This window comes from Durio zibethinus, chromosome 17, assembly GCF_047325235.1.
Source record: "Durio zibethinus cultivar Kanyao isolate XHJ-2024 chromosome 17, ASM4732523v1, whole genome shotgun sequence".
In the NCBI taxonomy this organism is placed as follows: Eukaryota; Viridiplantae; Streptophyta; class Magnoliopsida; order Malvales; family Malvaceae; genus Durio; species Durio zibethinus.
The window spans coordinates 1,672,033-1,691,420 of NC_143178.1; the positions used below are offsets into that span (position 1 = coordinate 1,672,033).

Sequence of the window (19,388 nt, forward strand, 5' to 3'; positions counted from 1 at the left end):
GAGTATAAAAAAATAATAATAACACCGCTGTTTCAATGGATTTATTGGTGTTTAATCACGGTTTAAGTTTTTTTTTTTTGGTAAGCTTGTCTTGATTTCCTCCAGGGGCCATTTCAGCTAATTTGAAGAAACAAAATCAAAAGAAAAAACAAATTTGCAAGAGCACATAACTAAAACGAACAAGCCCTATCGCTAAGTTAATGTTTATTCATATTTTCTTAAAACAGGGATGGCATGAAGTGGTACAGCTTTCTTCAAAGTCATGCCAAAATGTTCTTGCATGTCCAGGTCTTCTGGACTGATTCCTTGAGGAAGTTTCCAATCAAACGAAAGGATCATCGAAGCTAACATCAAGTGCACCATCCGAGTGGCAAGAGGCAAACCTAGACATAATCTTCTCCCTGCTCCAAACGGTATAAATTCAAAGCTTCCACCTCTGTAATCTATTTTGGAGCCAATGAACCTTTCTGGGTAAAATGTTAGTGGCTGATTCCAATATTTTGGGTCTCGATTGATAGCCCATACGTTCACTAAAACATGAGTGCCCTTTGGTATGGTGTAACCACAGATTTCTACATCATTTCTTGCTTTATACGGCAAGAGAAGAGGGGCTGCTGGGTGGAGTCGCAGGGTTTCTTTTACAACGGCTTGAAGATATGGGAGATCATCGATGTCTGATTCTTTCACAGTTCTTTCCGAGCCAATAACTTTAATGAGTTCCTTCCTTGCCTTTTTCATCACCTCAGGATTTCGAAGAAGCTCCGTCATTGCCCATTCTGTGGTTGTTGCAGATGTCTCACTTCCAGCAACGAACAAGTTCTGTCAAAATGCCAGACTTGAACATGTAAATTTTGCATTACGTGTAGCATATACTATTTGATTAGCCTGAAGCTAAGTTTCACACACTACATCATTTGACTTTAGGAGTTATCGCCTTAATTTAAAGGGTTAAATTTACCAAGAAAAGTCAAATTTTCACCTGGATCAAAGGCTTGATTGTTTCACGATTGAGAACAGATCCGTTCTCTTCCCATTGATCAAGCAGCACATCCAAGAAATCACCATTCCTGGCGGTTGAATCTGATGCTCTAGCCTCCATTCTTTTACCAATCATCTCGTCAAATATCTCATGTATCCTGTCATAAGGCAGCCTTGCATGCTTCCTCACTCCCTGCAAATCAAACCTCTTCAACACCGGAATATAATCCGATAAATTTGGTTTCCCTGCGCTTTCCACCATCTTCCACACCAGATCTTTAAACTCTTGAGCTCTACTAAATTCTGGGTCAATAATATCAATTGAAAACATTGTACTGAAAATCAAGTTCAATGTAGTAGCAAAAAGGACTTGACCTATATTAACTTGGGAACTTGAAAGACAATGTTTCCGGATATGTTCAATAAGTTGCTCAACTTTCTGGTAGCGTAGGTGTTGTAGAGAGTTGAGTTTTTGTGCACTGAACAACTGGGTGCTGCATATTCCGCGGAGTTTGCGCCACCTATTGTCATCACTAGGACCCCATACCAAGGAGGCTTCAAGGTTGGGCATGGAAGCAATAGCATCAGGAATTGGGCGGTCGGAGAAGGATTGAGCATGAGTTTGGAGGACTTGTTTGGCCATTTCAGGGGAGGAGAGTACTACAGTTGTGACGGAGCCTAGGCCGAGAGTCATGATGGGGCCATAGATTTTGGCAAGCTCGGAGAGGGATTGGTTTGGATGATGGCCTAGGCGATGGATGGAGCCAATAATGGGGAGGCCAGTGGGACCTGGAGGAAGGTTTAAAGCCTTGGAGAAGTGGAACAAGGGCTTGAAAAGTAGGAAGAGGATGGAGATGCAAAACAAGATGATGTATAGTTCCATTTTGGTTAGAGTGTGGCCTGTGGGTGTCCTGTGTATGAGGTGTTGATGCAAAGCGATTATAAAGACTGATTTTCAAGTTGGAGAAACCTTCCAAATTGACAATTATAAACGTTTTTCAGCAAAAGACACATAAAATGGACCAACCGTTGAAAAGCGTGGTAGCTGGCTGGCAGGCTTCCTCCTACTAGTCCATGTCTCGTCCCTTGCTTTTGTTCATTAATTAAAAAAAACAAGTGGTGAGGCTTTTGGGTTCCATTTCTAGTGAAAACTTCAGGAGTGTGTTTCTATGTTAATCATATATAAATAATTACATATAACGGCCGTTAACTGGTTTAAGTACTACTATGATAGTAATCGTAGCTTACGAAAAGAAAATGGTACTCATCGTCATTAACTCGTACATCCAATCAACATATTTAATAGTGATTGTTCTTTGGGATTCGGATGGCCGGACAATCACTCCTACAAAGGTCTTAGCATAAACTTTAAAATGTTCAAGAAAGATACATAATGATAATTTACCCCTTTTTGTTCATTACTCTTTTCACACCCAAATAGGAATAGCACAAAGTGGTGTAGCTTTCTTCAAAGTCATTCCAAATTGTTCTTGCATGTCCAAGTCTTCTGGATTGATTCCTTGAGGAAGTTTCCAGTCAAACGAATGGACCATAGAAGCTAACATCAAGTGCATCATACGAACTGCAAGAGGCAAGCCTGGGCATATCCTTCGCCCTGCTCCAAATGGTATATACTCAAAATCACGACCTCTGTAATCTAAGCTGGAATCAAGGAACCTTTCAGGGCAAAATGAAAAAGGGTCGTTCCAGTATTTGGGGTCTCGACCAATAGCCCACGCATTCACCAGAACTTGTGTGTCCTTTGGTATGATGTAGCGATATATTTCTACATGATTTTTGGCTTTATAAGGTAGGAGAAGAGGAGCAGCTGGATGGAGCCGCATTGTTTCTTTGACAACAGCTTGAAGATATGGGAGTCGATCCATGTCTGATTCTTTCACAGATCTTTCATTGCCTATAGCTTCTGCGAGTTCCCTTCTTGTCTTTTGTAGCACTTCAGGTCTTTTAAGGAGCTCTGCCATGGCCCATTCTGTTGTTATTGCGGATGTATCACTTCCAGCAATGAACAAGTCCTGTTTAAATGTCACAAGTAACAAATCTGTATTTAATCTTTACTCTCCATGAAATTTTTTTATAAAAATTATACTCCAAAACTTTTTTACAACAGTTAAGTACCACCCGCTAATGTCACAAGTAACAAATCTGTATTTAATCCTTGCTTGGGCTGTATAGGGCAGCAGAAACAGAGCAGTAGTGAATAATATGCATAGGACAGGTCATGCAACAACAAGGTTTACAAGTTCCTACCTGGAGGACTATCAGCGTGGCAAGTACAACATGTTGTGCTGGAAAGGAAAAATCAAGGCTGCCGGTAAGCACCAGAGGGGAATACCATCAAGATCAATTTTGATGGTGCTTTGGACTGCGTGAATGGGAAAGAAGGGATGGAAGCAGTAATTAGGAATAGTATGGGAGAACTGATGGGGGCAATCTGTGAGCTTCTTATGCGTGTAGGGATCCTGCATCAATAGAAGCATTGGCAGTACTAATGGCAGTGAGATGGGGGGTGGAGATGGGCTTCCAGAGAGTGGAGATCGAGGGGATGCTTTATTGATTGTCAAGCTAATTTTACAGAAAGAAAGAAGTCTATCTCCAGTCGGGCACATTATTGATGACGTAACTCTTGCTGACGAACTACGCTGAATGGAAATGCAGCTTCGTGAATGAATAGTGTTGCTCCATTGTTTGTCAAAGTTAGCTTTAGAAGCTAATGGTACTATTCAATGGATGGATGCCTATCCTACTGATATATTTAGTAAGCACAAGAAAAAAAAAAAAGAAACAAAGAAAAATCAAAGAAAAAAACAAAGTACTACCCACTAATTGGCGTAAGAAAACTAATTAAAGTAATGGGTCAATTTCTAAAACCATATATAGCTACTCAAAATTTTACAACTATTGTCATCCTCCTTATTGTCTTTCGTCTCATTAGTGATTAAGAAAGTGTTATAAGAACATAAAAATTTTTATTTTGAGTCATGATTTCCTTTTATATATATATATATATAAATATAAGAATTATGTCTTCTTATGAATAAAAAAAATGTACAATTATTATAACTAAAACCTGAAAAAACGGGATGTATTTAAAGACTTAATTAAAAGAAAATATTTTAAAAAATAAGTTATTTGATGAATTGAGTGTATAATTTTGTTAAATATATGTGAAACAAAAAAATAAATATTTTTATTATTCTATGTAATTTTGATTTATTTATTTTACGGACTGAGTTGTTTTCCATTAAATCAATAAAAAAATTTAAGAATAGTGTTTAGTTTATCATCAGTATGTACTCAACCGACGATACAGTGTCAATCCCAAAATCAAATTAAAAGTGAATGTTATTTCATTTTTTTTTAATGAGACAAATCAATTACTGGTACGTTAGGTAAAATAATGTGCCTACTAAGTGCATTTTTTCATGTAGTATTAAAAATATTAGATGATTTGATTTGATTTGATTTATTTCCTCCAGATAGCAGGTAAAGCATTACTAGAAACATCTACGATCGATGTGATTTTTAGCCACTCAAACGGACAGTCCATTTATAAATTAATAATTTTTCACATTAATGGACATAAATTTTGCACAAGTAAACGTCACCGAGGAAAATATAGATATCTTCAAACAAAAGGAAGTCATCATCGCCAGTACAGCTGAAATTTTTTATTTACCATTGATTTTTGTTTTTGTTATGAAATCATACCTCAGTTTCTATAGCTTTAAAGTCTATAAACATAACTAATCAAAATTTCAAAAATTAAATATAAAAAATCCTATGAGCAAAATTAAACGAAATGCTTACCAGGATCAAAGGCTTGATATTTTGGCGACTGAAATCAGACCCATTCTCTTCACACTGATCAAGAAGCACATCCAACAAATCACCACTTCTGGTCATGGAATTTGATGCTTTAGCTTCCATTCTTTTATCAATCATCTCATCAAATATCTCATGCAACCTCGTATACGAAGGCCTTATATGCTTCCTTATTCCTTGCAAATCAAACCTTTTTATCATCGGGAAATAATCTGATAAGTTTGGTTTTGCTGAATCCTCCATTATCCTCCATACCAAGTTCTTAAACTCTTGAGCTGTATTGAATTCAGGGTCCACGATGTCTATGGAAAAGATCGTAGTGGATATCAAGTTCAGCGCCGTAGCGAAAACAACTTGTCCTATGTTAACTTGGGACCCTGAAACACGTTGTTTCTTGATGTGTTCAATGAGTTGCTGAACTTTTTCGTGGCGAAGGTGTTGAAGAGAGTTGAGTCTTTGTACAGTGAACAACTGGGTGTTGCATATCCTACGGCGGTTGCGCCACCTGCTATCGCCTAGGGCCCATGCAAGGGTTGACTCAGGGTTAGGCTGGGAGGCGACAACATCAGGAACAGTACGGTCGGAGAAGTTTTGGTCGTGTATTTGGAGAACTTGTTTGGCGGTTTCAGCGGAGGAGGCAACGATGGTGGTGACACAACCAAGGCGGAGAGTCATAAGAGGGCCATAGATTTTGGCTAGCTCGAACAGGGATTGGTTAGGATGAGAGCCTAAGCGATGGAGAGAGCCAATTATAGGGAGGTTCATGGGGCCTGGAGGGAGGCTGCGGGAGGAGGAGCGATGAAGGAAGAGGAGGAGAAGAGAGACGCAGAACAAGAAGATGTAGATTAATTCCATTTTCGTTTTGTTCTTGAACGGTGTCGAGGATCACAGCATTTAAACGACAGCAAAGTTTATCCGTACAACACCTTTTTTTAGACACGAAAATCGACATGTGGGATGTAGAAAAATCAACTGACGTCTGTACATAAAAGGGAAATTTTATATTTGATGCCATATATAAATTTTAAAAATTATTAATAAATTCGATGGTAATAATTTATTAATAAATAAATATTAATTTTTTTAAATAATTTATTTATTTTATTAATAAAATATTATTCAATTTATTAACATTATATACTGTATCGATATATTTATAATATATCAAACATAAATTTTAAATAAAATATTAATTAGTGATAAGGAAAGAGGGAGAGAGAGAAAATATAAATGCCCTACAACCTAACTATCTCATTAGCTGGCCAAAAAAAATATAAACTTAATTATATGTCAGCTTAATAAATATTAATTAATGTAAGGTAGTATATTATAATCACCATAATCATAACTAATGCATCACTACTTTGAAAAAGTGCTAAATAAAGTCCACACTAAATATTGAAAGAAGGAAATTAAAGAAATATATAATAAAAGGGGTAGATGGAATCTACCTACCATAAATATTGAAAAAAGGAAATTAAAGGAATATATAATAAAGGGGTAGATGGAATGTACGCAACAGGAGCTGACTGGTGCGATGAACTAGAACATTATGTATAACATGAGCCAATGGTCGGTCCTAATCTAAAATAATTAAAATTACATTTAAAACAAATTAAACTCCCTCAGTTTCAATTTGTTTGGGTGATTGATTTTCATGAAATAAAAAAAAGGTTTTGATTTTAGTGTATTTAATATTAAAATTAAAATTATAAAATCAAAGTTTTATGATTTTAAATGTCAAAAACTAAAAAAATATATAAAAAATAATTTTTAAATATAAAAAATAAGAGTTTAGATATTTCAAAAAGAAAAGAAATTATAATTTTCGGACATCTAAAGAAGACGAATAAAGAAAATGAAACGGAAGAAATATGTGATATTGATTAATATGAGCTTATATAAAATAATATAATTGATTATAATTTATATATTAAAAATTAATGATGAAAATTACTAGTATTCGTCGATATATATATTAAAAAAATCAAAGATGAAGTTATAAGTTATAGCAATTTATTAGCAGATAAAATATTAAAATTTTAATTTAAATATGATTGATAGATAAAAAAAAGGATCATGTCTTAACCTATGTTTCTAGCCGTTATTAAGTAAGCATTCTTAGACATATGTTTATTTTAAAAGACTTTGATAAATATAAAATCTTAAATTTTAAAATTTTTAAAAATTAAATAATTAATTAAATAAAATTATTTTAAAATATCTTATGTGTTAATAATATAGGTTATTCACTTAAGCATTTATGTAAATAAATTTTATCTAATTTTTATGTATATTTTAAAACAATATTATATATGATGTATTTTTCCTTCAAATTCGACCTAACAAAATTATTTTTAACCAGTAGTAATTAATTTTAAGCGAACCGTTGACTCCCTTTCACTTTCCATTCTGGTTATTAAGTATTAACATATCCTAAACGTAACTATTGCTGCATTTTAAAATTTGCAAATTGTAACCAACGATTTGATTTTGAGATTTTCTTTTCTCCTCTTGGGACTATCCGTTGCAGTCTAGGGAGATAATGGCTACATTTCTTTTGAGCAATAAAAAGAAAAAGGGGCCTTTTAGGATTTGGACCTTGGATCTGTGAAAGAACTATGGTTCCAGGGCACGTTAAATGGGCGGAAGCCCAAGGTAACTGGCTCTCTTTTGCCCACCATAAAAACCAAGTCAAATGGCGGTGTTTCAAGTTTACGCGCTTTAGAAAACTAAAACCCTAATATAAAATCCTAATTTCCCACCCGTCTCACCCTTTGGGTTTGGTTCCCTTTGTAGCGCAGCTTGAAACAATGACTCCCTCAAAGGAACCAGTAGCCCCAGAAAGCAGGAGCAATCAAGCATTCGGGATGAAGAAAATGAACAAGAAGAACAAATTAGCGAAAACAGAAGACCAAGGTGAAGAAGATGCGAAGCAGAAGCACCAAGAAACCGAAGAAATTGAGCCCAAAGAGAGCAAGAAAGAGAAGAAAAAACGCAAGAAAGAGAAAGAAAACAACAAAGAAGGTGAAACCCAAGAAGGGAATCACGAAGAAAGGGCTGACGAGCCTAAGAAGAAGAAGAAGAAGAAGAACAAAAAGCTGAAGAAAGAGGAAAATGGGGAATTTATTCAAACTCGAATGGAAGAACAAGGTTCATTCCAATTTGATGGGAGGGAGAAGGTGATAGTGAGTGGAAAGAACGCTGAAGAAGCGAAATATGCGCCGTTGAAATCGTTTGCTGACTCTAAGTTACCAGAAAGTGTTTTGGATTGCTGCAAGGATTTTAGTAGCCCATCTCCCATTCAAGCTAATGCCTGGCCCTTTTTATTGGACGGTCGTGATTTTATTGGAATTGCAAAAACTGGGTCAGGTACTTCCTTTTTTATACTTAAGTAGTTTGTTACTTGTTACATGATCAAGGTTTTATTACTGGATAGTTTCTTAGTTATTTTGTTTTTTGAAATTTGTTAGCTCAAAGACTTGAATTAAACCAAGAGGGAGTGATTTGGTTGATAATAAAATTTTCAAAAATAAATATCGAGCAATCGCAAAATTCACAAATCAGTTTTTTTAATTAAATAAACACAATAAATATGAGTACTAATAATCTTAAAAGCAAGAGATTGAGATAGAAAATCAAATCGTAAAATTTATAGAGGTTTCTTTAAGCACCTACGGCCTCTGCTCTTACTTGTCAAGGAGTTCAATCCACTATGTATTGAAAGTTACAACTTAACTCTTCAAAGTTCTATACAATAAACAATACAATCTCTTAAGGGTTATCTCCTCCTTAAACTCATAATCTCACAATATAAATTTTTGAAGTTTTTTGCAAACTCAAATAACCTCTCTAAGGTTGGATTTTTGTTAATTTAAAGTACAAATCAAGATTGAGAAGAATATCAAGAAAAAATCAGATAAAATAAGAATTTTTTCACTTTTCTCACGCTAGGATGTTTTTTAATGCTTGGAGAAGATGGTAGATAGAAGCAATAAGTTTTTTTGGCTCTTCATACTCTTCAATTGCAGTGGGAGACTTTCATTTATATGTTGAAAGAGTGAGATAGCCGTTGTTTGCATTTAATGCTTGAAACCTGCAAAATTTCAGATAAAATAATAGTCGTTGGGGCTTTTTAGGCATCAGGAGATATAGGGGATTGAGTGAGTCAGTTGAAACAAAACCAATATTCTTGCCAAACAAAGGCTATCTGATCAATCAGGTAAGGGACCTGATCGATCCCTACCCAGGTGATCGATCCCCTATGTAGGGTATCAATCCCTTTTGCAACTTTTTAACCCCATATTCTTTTTTATAAAAAAGGGATTGATCCCTTAAAAGGGATCGATTAGGTACTTTGAAACCCTAACCAATTGATCCTTACAGAGAGGGGATCGATTGATTTTTTGAAAATTTTGCCCAAGATAGGCTATTGGAAGAAAAATGGATCAATCCCTTCACCTAAGAGATCGATCTCTTCCTTTTATCCCAAATTGTCCAAAATTCATTTTGTTTCCATAACATGTTTTGTTTTAGTTCAAAAATAATTTTTGGCAAGATAGAAGGCTGGATAAATGTTCAATTTGAGATGAAATAAATTTGATTCAAGTTAGGCAAATTTTTGTTTTGTCATTTCAAAAGCTTTTATCATTTCGAGGCTAACAAAATTGTTATGAATGCTGAATCTAAGTTTATTTCTATTATTTTGTGATATCGGTTTTTATGATCAGGCAAGACCTTAGCATTTGGGGTACCGGCAATGATGCATGTATTGAGCAAGCGAAATGGTAAATCCTCAAAGGGGAAGAATCCGCTCTGCCTTGTGCTTTCCCCTACAAGAGAGTTGGCTGAACAAGTATGCACCTGTTTGGCTTGGTGTTGCATTAGCAATTTGCATATAGTATATATTTAAATTTCATTTTTCAGATATGTAATGACAATGCATAATATCTATTAAGACTTGTTTCTTAAGAGTGTAACTTCTGGTGGCAGATATTTAACGTTTTGTGTGGTGCTGGAAAATCATGTGATGTCAATTCTGTCTGTTTGTATGGAGGAACCGCCAAAGGACCTCAGATTTCTTCTTTAAAGTCTGGTGTTGTAAGATATGCTATCTCCTTTCTCAGTTCAATTATTTTATATGTGGCTGTGCTTATTTAGTTTTTTGGGTTAAATATGTTATTTTTAGCATATGCCATCCTTTTTTCTCTTTCCTGGTTTTGTTTCAAATGTTCTTGGAACTGCTGACTGGTGAGGCACTTTATTGCTTAAACAATTGTTGTTATAATTTTATGTGTTTATTCTTCCATATATGTTTGCTTTCAAAAGGATATGTTTGAAAACGGGTGTTTACTCTTTAGCCACGTTACAATGTGATTCTGCAAGTGAACTATGTTTGAATATTGATGGAACTGAGATGTTTTGTTAAGTTGTCTGGTTGAGTCTTAAACAGTTGAAGCTTTCTGTTATCATGATTTCAATAGATTATGTGAAAGGTGTGGCTTGCAATCACATGTTTTTTTCCACTTGTTAAATTAAATTTATTCATTTTGCTTGTTTTGTTTAAATTTATGCTGCCAGCATGTTTGAGGGATAATGTTTCTATATTTTCTTATATTGGCCTAATGTAAAATGGATTTCCCTCTTATCTTAGGATATAGTAATTGGAACCCCTGGTCGTTTGAAGGATTTGATGAATATGGAAGTTTGTCAGCTTAAGGAGGTATCTTTTGTGGTAAGTGAATGCTCCTCTATAGTCATTACTGTCTTGCATTGCCCTTTATCTAGCAATTATTCAGTGATTTCTATGTCAAATTAATTTATTTTTCCCCATAATTGACCATTACATACTGTTTTAGGCATTGAATGTATTGGAACTAATCAGTACAACCGCTTCAATTTATTTGCTATAGTTGCTAGCCTGTTCCGATTGCCTGAACATAGAGCTTTTGGTGATACTTGTTATGTCCCTTTTCTTGAGTAGATGGAGTATGTAAGCACTAAGTAAAAGTGAATTAATATTATGTAGGTCCTTGATGAAGCGGATCGAATGCTGGACATGGGATTTGAAGAGGATGTTCGCTTTATATTGGGAAAGACATGTTCTGGTATGTGTTTTCATTGATACATTGGAATTTTAAAGACTCTGAGAAGTTGTTAAGTTTAAAGCTTTTACTGATACTTGAGCTTTACGGTTGATTATGACTCTAGAGTAAATATTATTAACCATTGATAACATCAGGTTCAATCAAGCTAAGAAAAATTGTTATGCATATTGGTAGGATAAAGCATAAGCAATTAGGTTGGAGACTCTCATATCTCTTTTAAACCTGTGCAGCTCGTCAGATGGTAATGTTTAGTGCTACATGGCCTTCAGCAGTTCATCGATTAGCTCAGGAGTACATGGACCCTAATCCTGTTAAGGTACATATCTTCATGGATGATGACATTATCATGGCTTCCTATTTACTTGAGTAAATAATGAATTTGCTTTTAGGTTGTGATTGGCTCAGAAGATTTAGCTGCCAACCATGACGTTATGCAGATAGTGGAGGTCTGTTTTCACATAACCCACTTAAACCATCTTTCATATTAACTTATTCTGTATGGATAGGCACTTGCTTTTATTAACAGTTTTTTGTTTGTCGTGTGTAGGTTTTGGATGATCATTCACGTTATGAGCGTTTGACTGCTTTGCTGAAGAAATACCATGAATCTAAGAGGTATTTGTTCTCATATCTGTTGAAGTATACACATTTTTTGTTTTGATTCTTCTAGTTGGAGATTGCTTCGATAAGAAATGTGAATTTATTTTCTTTTTCTGGCTTTGATAATTGTTTATGAAAAAATATTGTGGTTTGTAAATAAATTAAACTAGAAGTAAACAAGACATGTACCAAAGATTGAAAAAGAAGGGAAACCAAGAAAATATAGGAGCAAACAGAAAATTTTCCTTATAGTTTCATTATATTAGCCATCCAAGAAATCCTTGTGATTTCTGGTAGATTATGAATATTGTTTTCATTTGATAGGATATTTGTCCTAGTAGTTGGCATACCTTTTAGGGATAATAAGCCCTCTGGCATCAGACTAAAGCTTTATGTTGGAGCCATACTGTTACTCAAGTTACTTGAACTTGACTAGAGCTCTCGTATTCTTCTGTTATTTTATTATCTTTATTTATATATTCATTATTTTTTGTTTATAGTTATTTTACATCGTATTGACATGGAGGTTTGCATTTCAATCAGGAATAGAGTATTGGTATTTGTCTTGTACCAGGCAGAAGCTGATCGTATTGAAAATATGCTTCGAAGAAGGTAAATTTGACCACCCTGGTCTCATTTTAAATCAATAAGTTTGAAATTTCCATTCATCAGCTAAATAAAATGGGTAGTATTCTGGTAGTCCTTTAAGTTGGATGCAATTATAGGTCTCCAGTTTGTCTTCTTAAGTTAAGCACTTGAACTATTTAAAATCTGCAACAGCGCTTATCAATTTAATTTGATGATGTTAATCCAACATGCCTTCGGCATGCACTATTGACATTCTTGTAAATGGCGACTTATGAAATTAAATAAATTATAAAAAATGCTTGATAGTTCAAGTTGGTTAGTTTTAAAAGTTCAAAAAAAGTTGTGTATACTTAACGGCATCAAAATTTAAGTCCCATTCTTTGGTTCAATCTGCTAAAGAATCAACGTAGCTATTTTAACGAGTTTTCATTTCAGCTTCTTTTTTTATTCACTTTATTTTATTTTGTTTTTCTAGTGGTTGGAATGTTGTTTCTATTCATGGTCGCAAAGCACAACATGAACGGACTAAGGCACTATCATTATTCAAGAAGGGAAGCTGTCCTTTGATGGTATGCTCCTGCAAATTATTTCTTTTCTTAAAAAACTATTGTTCTAATCTTTCTACTGAAACTCAAAGTTGGTAACATCAATGGGATCTGTAGATTCCTAGTAGTATTCTTTATGTGTTACAATGGTCCAACAAGAAAAAAAAAAAAAAGAACCTGGGGTGATGTCAAGTTTACCACGTTTTGACTTTTTCCAGACATTTCTAAGATTTGATTGGTAAACTTAATTACTTTCTTTGGGCATTTACCCCTGCGCTATTAATGTTTAACAAAGAACATTCATTATTTCTCCAGCTGTATTGGTGTAGCTGGTTTAACTTTTGGTACTTTGAGACCATATTTTTCAGGTAGCTACAGATGTGGCTGCTCGAGGATTGGATATTCCAGATGTTGAAGTAGTGATCAATTATAGTTTTCCTCTCACTACAGAGGATTATGTACATCGGATAGGGAGGACTGGAAGAGCTGGTAGGAAGGGTGTTGCTCACACATTCTTCACACAGCAGAATAAGGTATACAAAATACAGACTCTTCCATGTCCTCAACTCTATGTAACATTTCTGTGGAAAACCTAGTCAACATTATTTTTTCAAGTGGTGACAAGCTTGTGGCAGGGACTTGCTGGAGAGCTGGTAAATGTTCTCAAAGAAGCTGGGCAGATTGTACCACCTGCACTGTTGAAATTTGGAACCCATGTGAAGAAAAAGGTTTGTCTTTCTACCATTCTGTAGTTATCTTCCCATTTCTTTTTTGCATGCATCTCAGAGATGTTCACATTCAAGTGTGTGGTTGATGGAGATATCTCATGTCCACTTCTATTACTAATGGGCAATGGCATCTTGAATTTTGGACTAGTTGTATAAGTTTGGTTATCTTGTTGCCTGTCTTAATGCAGGAGTCCAAGCTATATGGGGCTCACTTCAAAGAAATTGCTGCTGATGCTCCAAAGGCTAAAAAAATAACATTTGACAACTCTGATGATGAAAACTGATGCATGTATTGCAAAAATTTATGGGGGCCTGCCGCAAAATTTGTAGAATTGATTGTAGAAACTGGTACACTACCTTTTATTCAATGATTTTCCGCCATATTTATTTATTTTTTAGTCATTTTTGTGACAGCAGCAATTGATCTGCATATGGATCATTCTACTGATGGAATGAAAAATGTAAAACCTTGTTTGCTAATTTTTATCAGTTTATCATCAAGCCTTTCTAGACTAGGGAATGCGTCCTTCTCTACGGTTAATTGAATTTGATCAATTAATCAAGGCCTAGCAGCTTTAGAGTCAGGACTATTAAACTTTTAATGAAGTATTCTTTCTAAGGAGTCCTCGATTTTTTCTTGTCTTTGTTGGAATTGAACTTTTGGAAAAGCTTGCTTTCTGATGAAGAGAAAGAAGTTTTATTAACAGTGGAACTTCCTGCAATCTTTTGTTATTTGTGGGCCTGAAAAACTTAGACTAACGGTAGCTATTTTCTTTTATATAAAAAAGGCCATAGTCTAAGAATTTGGTTGAAGCATTGGACCAACATTTCTCTATTAGCGAGGTTTGAAGACCAGAAATGAAATTGCATTTAACATGCAGAGTAGCTTCCTTTTAACGTGTTAATAGCTTTTAGAAAATAGTTTATGGAATGGCAAAGACTTGGAATTTGCATATGAAAGAAGCAAATGCACAGTGAAAACAAAATTTGATGTCATATGTGCAAAGTTTTCTTCTGGTCTAATTTGTCAAAGTAATGTTATCTACACGGTTCCAGGTCAAGAAAATGTCAAGCATTATGGCTGCTAATGGGCCGTTTTTCTTCATATAACAATGAAGATGCATCTTTCTTGCTTCTTATTTTTTGGATAAGTAAGATGCAGCTTTCATGCTTTTGATTGTCTTGTTCTGCACTCTGCTCTGAGTGCTGATGAAGTTAGTTTGAATAGTTTGAGAATTGTTACAGCGAATATTCTCTGCAATGAAAAATCCACTTTTGTGGCTGTTAAAGTTTGGTCCTTGGGAGCTCTTTAATAATTTTTGTTCAATTCAATTTGATTCTAGCAAGATAAGAAATAATATAATTCATTTAGTCTTTGAATTGCATCATTTTTTTTTTTTGGAAATATTAGTTTTTATATCAAAGAAAATGACTAAAAAACTAAAAATATATTATTTTCTACTCTTCTAATCCAAACTTGTTCTTTCTCAACAACTTCAGATAAGCTATTTTAATTGTCAAACTGCTAAAACACATTACAAAGTCTATGGTTATAATTGACTATCGATATATATGTCCATATCATCCAAACTCTTTCACTGGTTCTTGCTGCGTAATTGAGTGGGCGTCCATTTTCATTTTAATTTTATGAAATTTAAAATTACTCAAACTGGATAAAAAAATTTGCCAGATTTCCTCAAATGTCTAGTAATTGCCTAGCTGATCGATGTTATCAGATGATCATCGATATTTAATATTTACAAAAAGTTTGACAAACCCATCTTGGGAAGCTACCAAATTAACCTAAAAAACTTTTGGAAGTTGATTTATTTGATGGTGACAAATGTGAACCAGGAGTATTCATCACTTCATGGTAAGGTCGGGCAATTGCTATAACTTTTCTGGCAGGTTAAGAGGAAATTTTCCTGGTAATTAAATACGAAAGACCAAGTAGGAATGACAAGGAAATTCGACTTTGTAATTTGTGGATACTCGGACACTCTTACTGCTCAAGTAAAGAACTCATTTGACATGTTATTGCCCAGCAACCATCAGCAGTGACATGAGGTGACAGAGATAGGAAAGTGCAATGTGGATAACAAAATTATATAAGGGTGCCATTCGGGCCTTGTTCAAAGCCCCTTGAATTGAAAAGCTTTCTCTTTACAACAAAATTGGAGTTTCAAGTCAGCCCCAAGAAAGTAAAAGAGAAAAAGGTGAAGAAGAGTGCAATGAGTTTAGTACTCTAGTGGAGAGAAATGGCAGAGATTGCAGTGAACTTGGTACTGGAGAAGCTTGCAGCTTTCTTTGAAAAGGAGATGCAGATGCTGAGAGGGGGTCGGGAAGATGTTGCATATGTAAGGGGAGAAATGGAGCGCATTAAGGCCTTTTTGAGGATGGCAGATGCATTGGAGGATACGGATGATGAGGTGAAGATATGGGTTAAGCAATTAAGAGATGTGGCTCATGACATGGAGGACATTCTCGACGAATACATGCTTCTCCTTACACATAATCATGGAGAGGGTCTCTCTGGTTTTCTTCACAAGATGTCTTGCTGTGTTAGGAACATGAAAGCTCGTTATCGAATTGCTTCAGACATAAAAGGCATCAACTCGAGAATAAGAGACATTTGCAAAGGACACCGTCGACTTCGTCAGAAATTCTGTTCCGATGAAGGGTCAAGCTCCAATGGTGTAGGAAACACATGGCAGGACCGCCGAGGGGATGCCCTTCTTTTGGATAAAATTGATGTAGTTGGCATTGATGAGAGCAAAAAGAAGCTTATCGGATGGCTGGTGGATGGTGGCACAGATCGAAAGGTCATTTCACTAACAGGGATGGGAGGGTTGGGGAAAACGACCTTGGCAAAGCAAATCTATGATGATGCAGAAGTGAAGAAACATTTCCCCATACATGCTTGGATCACGGTTTCCCAATCTTTCAAGTTGGAGTGTCTCCTTAAAGACATGGTTCAACAACTCTCCAGAGTAATTAGTAAACCAGTCCCTGAAGGAGTGGATAGTATGAGCAGCTGTCAGCTCAAAACCTTAATTAAAAACTGGCTGCGGAAGAGAAGGTACCTAATTATTTTGGATGATGTATGGCGCATTAACGAGTGGGATGCTATCAAATTTGCCTTGCCTTCTAATAATTGTGGCAGTCGAGTGATGCTTACCACACGAAATGCTGACTTAGCCTTATCCTGCCGCATAGAATCTGAAGGTGAAGTGTACAATTTGAAGCCTTTGCCTCCTAAAGAGTCCTGGACGTTATTTTGTAGGAAAACTTTCGGTGGAAACTATTGCCCTCCCCATTTAGAGGAAATTTGCAAGCAAATCTTGAAGAAGTGTGAGGGACTGCCTCTTGCAATTGTTGCAATCAGTGGTGTTTTGGCTGCAAAAAACAAGCAAAGAATAGATGAATGGGAAATGGTTGGTCGTTGTCTTGGTGCTGAAATTGATGGCAATGATAAGCTTATGAATTTGAAGAAAGTACTGTCGCTCAGTTTCAATGATTTGCCATACTATCTAAAATCATGTTTCTTGTACTTGAGCATCTTTCCGGAGGATCGTCCGATTGACCTTACGAAACTGATACGGCTGTGGACAGCAGAGGGGTTTGTTGAAGTGAAACAAGGAAAGACACAAGAAGAAGTAGCAGAGGGTTTCTTTAATGAGCTCCTAAACAGAAGCTTGATCCAAGTAGCAGGGACAACCAGTGATGGTAGGGTCAAGTCATGCCGCATTCATGACCTTCTGCGAGAGATCATCATATTGAAGTCTAGAGAACAGAACTTTGCTGTCATAGCAAAAGAACAAAATGCAATGTGGCCCGACAAAGTTCGACGCCTGTCAATTCACAATACACTGCAAAATCTACCACAAAACAGGTTTGTTTCTCAACTGCGTTCTCTCTTCATGTTTGGGGTAGAAGACAATCCATGCTTGCATAAATTGTTTCCTGGAGGCTTTAGGCTACTTGCAGTGCTTGATTTGCAAGCTGCACCTCTAACAAAGTTTCCAATTGATGTTGTCAACATGTATTATTTAAAGTATTTGAGCTTAAGGGGAACCAAGGTGACAGTTGTTCCAAGGTTTATAGGGAAGCTTCAGAGCCTTGAAACCTTAGATCTTAAACATTCCGACGTTACGGAATTGCCAGTTGAGGTCCTACAGCTCCAACGCCTTCGCCATCTTCTAGTCTACCGGTACGAGTTTGAGTCTTATGATTACTTCCACTCAAAATATGGGTTTAAAGCTCTAGAGAAAATAGGAGACTTGCAATCCCTTCAAAAGCTGTGTTTTGTAGAGGTAGACCTAGAAAATGGCATATTGGTAGAGTTGGGGAGACTCGCTCAGTTGAGGAGACTAGGCATTACAAAGTTGAGGAGGGAAGATGGGAAGAAATTGTGCTTGTCTATCGAAAAGCTGACGCATCTTCGTGCTTTATCTGTTATATCAATAGAAGAAGATGAGATCATCGATATTCAACACCTTATTTCTCCTCCTCCATTGCTTCAGCGGCTGTACTTGAGAGGCAGATTGGAGACCATGCCACATTGGATCCGTTATCTTCATAGCCTGGAGAAATTATACCTAAAATGGAGCGGCTTAATGGAAGATCCATTCGCATCTCTTCAAAATCTTCCGAATCTTGTTCATCTTGAATTAGTACAGGTTTATGAAGGAGACACACTCTGCTTCAAGGCTGGAGGATTTAAAAAGCTGAAGCGTCTCGGTCTTGATAACTTTGACGAACTCAAATGGGTGCAGATCCAGGAGGGGGCAATGCCTTGTCTAGAAAAGCTAAGCATTCAGCGATGTAAATCCATGGAGAAGGTACCCCTGGGTATTGAACATATGACAAAGCTGAATGTGCTTGAATTTTTTGACATGCCTCATGAATTAATCAGGTCCCTTCGCCAGGATGAACACGGTGAAGATTACTGGAGAGTTGCTCACATCCCTGAGGTATACTCTACTTACTGGAGGGATGGAGCTTGGGAGGTCTATTCCCTGGAGAGTTTTATTGAAGGAGAGAGCTCTCCTTGCCCCAACACTGTCATAAGTAGCCAGGATCTTCAGGCACGTTGGAAATGAAACCTCTCTTTGCACCATTGATTTTGTATATAGTTAGCACTAAATTAAATGTTCATTGTATATTATTGCATTTGTGAATCATTGTAAAAATAGTCACTTTTAGCTCTAACTTGCATAAATATGTGTAAAGAAATGAATATAGCTGTAAAAGTACTTTCTTTGTGAAAAAAATAAAACAAAGAAAAAGACACTGTAAGGATGTGACTGTATGTAATAGCAAGTCAGTTTTAACTTCGAGCCTTTGATGCATGGTTCTTCTTAGTCTTAAGCTTTTTGCTTTGGTGGGTGAATGTGTGTTTGTCTCTTTTTTGGTTCAAGGGGAGGGTATAGCAAGTAAACGAAAAGAGACTAATAAGTGAATGATTTAATAATCGGTTGAGATCATTTTATCCGATGAAAAAGTTTTGAATTCGAATCTTGTTGGTGATCATTTATTAAAATCATTTCGTATGCATGATTTATGATCATATGTTTTAAGTTGTAAGGTACAATACATTTTATTTTGATTTGAAAATTTACAATCGTCTAAGACTATCAAGTACGATATATTTTATTCTAACTTAAAAATTGAATAACTTACCGATTTTCAAATTTTTCTTAAAAAAAAATAAAAAAAAGAGATTCTCACTCAGAAATCAAGATCACAATATCATCACAAAATCTCTTCAGTCATTAGATTAAAATTCTGACATCATAAGACTTCTTTTTCAAACTATGAAGTGAATTTTTTTGTCCAAAAGATACCATCCTTCTTATTCATGATGTAAATTTCTGGCCCTTTTGTGCAGTTTAATTTTCATTGAATTTGATATGTTTTGTGATTTATGGGCTTACTTAAGCAGAATTGAGGTTGGGCTTCTTTTATGTTCCTTCATTTAAATGACAGGCTTGAGAACA

General features: G+C 35.7%; 4 protein-coding genes across 7 annotated transcripts; 2 read left to right on the forward strand and 2 right to left on the reverse strand.

Moving 5' to 3' along the window:
• Positions 1-46: 46 nt before the first annotated feature.
• LOC111275769 (geraniol 8-hydroxylase-like) lies at positions 47-1,935 on the reverse strand. The gene is made up of 2 exons (XM_089745928.1): positions 980-1,935; positions 47-819 (listed from the first exon to the last, which is right to left on the reverse strand). The coding sequence occupies exons 1-2, from the start codon at positions 1,859-1,861 to the stop codon at positions 205-207; spliced, it is 1,497 nt and encodes a 498-aa protein (XP_089602054.1). The 5' UTR covers positions 1,862-1,935; the 3' UTR covers positions 47-204.
• A 271-nt stretch (positions 1,936-2,206) lies between these two features.
• On the reverse strand, positions 2,207-5,759 carry LOC111275778 (geraniol 8-hydroxylase-like). Of its 2 annotated transcripts, XM_022861296.2 has the most exons (3): positions 4,807-5,759; positions 3,247-3,638; positions 2,873-3,011 (listed from the first exon to the last, which is right to left on the reverse strand). In XM_022861296.2, the coding sequence occupies exons 1-2, from the start codon at positions 5,674-5,676 to the stop codon at positions 3,258-3,260; spliced, it is 1,251 nt and encodes a 416-aa protein (XP_022717031.1). In that variant the 5' UTR covers positions 5,677-5,759; the 3' UTR covers positions 2,873-3,011; positions 3,247-3,257. The 2 variants fall into 2 exon arrangements, with proteins under 2 accessions (XP_022717026.1, XP_022717031.1); XM_022861291.2 differs by lacking the exon at positions 3,247-3,638 and having other exon boundaries at positions 2,207-3,011; positions 4,807-5,735.
• A 1,841-nt stretch (positions 5,760-7,600) lies between these two features.
• STRS1 (DEA(D/H)-box RNA helicase family protein) lies at positions 7,601-13,869 on the forward strand. Of its 3 annotated transcripts, none has more exons than XR_016329000.1 (13): positions 7,601-8,193; positions 9,552-9,676; positions 9,814-9,921; positions 10,475-10,555; positions 10,850-10,928; positions 11,159-11,244; positions 11,318-11,374; positions 11,476-11,543; positions 12,072-12,140; positions 12,592-12,685; positions 13,030-13,194; positions 13,277-13,389; positions 13,578-13,869. XR_016329000.1 is itself a non-coding variant. In XM_089745931.1 (13 exons), exons 1-13 carry the CDS (start codon positions 7,635-7,637, stop codon positions 13,619-13,621), a joined length of 1,638 nt encoding a protein of 545 aa, XP_089602057.1. In that variant the 5' UTR covers positions 7,601-7,634; the 3' UTR covers positions 13,622-13,869. The 3 variants fall into 3 exon arrangements, 2 of the variants coding, with proteins under 2 accessions (XP_089602057.1, XP_022717040.1); XM_089745931.1 differs by having other exon boundaries at positions 13,287-13,389; XM_022861305.2 differs by having other exon boundaries at positions 13,297-13,389.
• Positions 13,870-15,515: 1,646 nt separating this feature from the next.
• On the forward strand, positions 15,516-18,634 carry LOC111275804 (disease resistance protein RPM1-like). Its single transcript, XM_022861315.2, has one exon. It carries the CDS (start codon positions 15,648-15,650, stop codon positions 18,489-18,491), a length of 2,844 nt encoding a protein of 947 aa, XP_022717050.1. The 5' UTR covers positions 15,516-15,647; the 3' UTR covers positions 18,492-18,634.
• Positions 18,635-19,388: the final 754 nt, after the last annotated feature.

Excerpts from the sequence above, each read along its gene's own strand:
- STRS1 (XM_022861305.2), top strand. The coding sequence starts at position 7,635 with ATGACTCCCTCAAAGGAACCAGTAGCCCCAGAAAGCAGGAGCAATCAA. Across the intron at positions 9,677-9,813 it reads CAAGAGAGTTGGCTGAACAA|ATATTTAACGTTTTGTGTGG; the intron begins GTATGCACCTGT and ends TTCTGGTGGCAG. Across the intron at positions 12,686-13,029 it reads AGGGAAGCTGTCCTTTGATG|GTAGCTACAGATGTGGCTGC; the intron begins GTATGCTCCTGC and ends CATATTTTTCAG.
- LOC111275769 (XM_089745928.1), bottom strand. The coding sequence starts at position 1,861 with ATGGAACTATACATCATCTTGTTTTGCATCTCCATCCTCTTCCTACTT. Across the intron at positions 820-979 it reads CAATCAAGCCTTTGATCCAG|AACTTGTTCGTTGCTGGAAG; the intron begins GTGAAAATTTGA and ends GCATTTTGACAG.
- LOC111275804 (XM_022861315.2), top strand. The coding sequence starts at position 15,648 with ATGGCAGAGATTGCAGTGAACTTGGTACTGGAGAAGCTTGCAGCTTTC.
- LOC111275778 (XM_022861291.2), bottom strand. The coding sequence starts at position 5,676 with ATGGAATTAATCTACATCTTCTTGTTCTGCGTCTCTCTTCTCCTCCTC. Across the intron at positions 3,012-4,806 it reads ATATCAAGCCTTTGATCCTG|GACTTGTTCATTGCTGGAAG; the intron begins GTAAGCATTTCG and ends ACATTTAAACAG.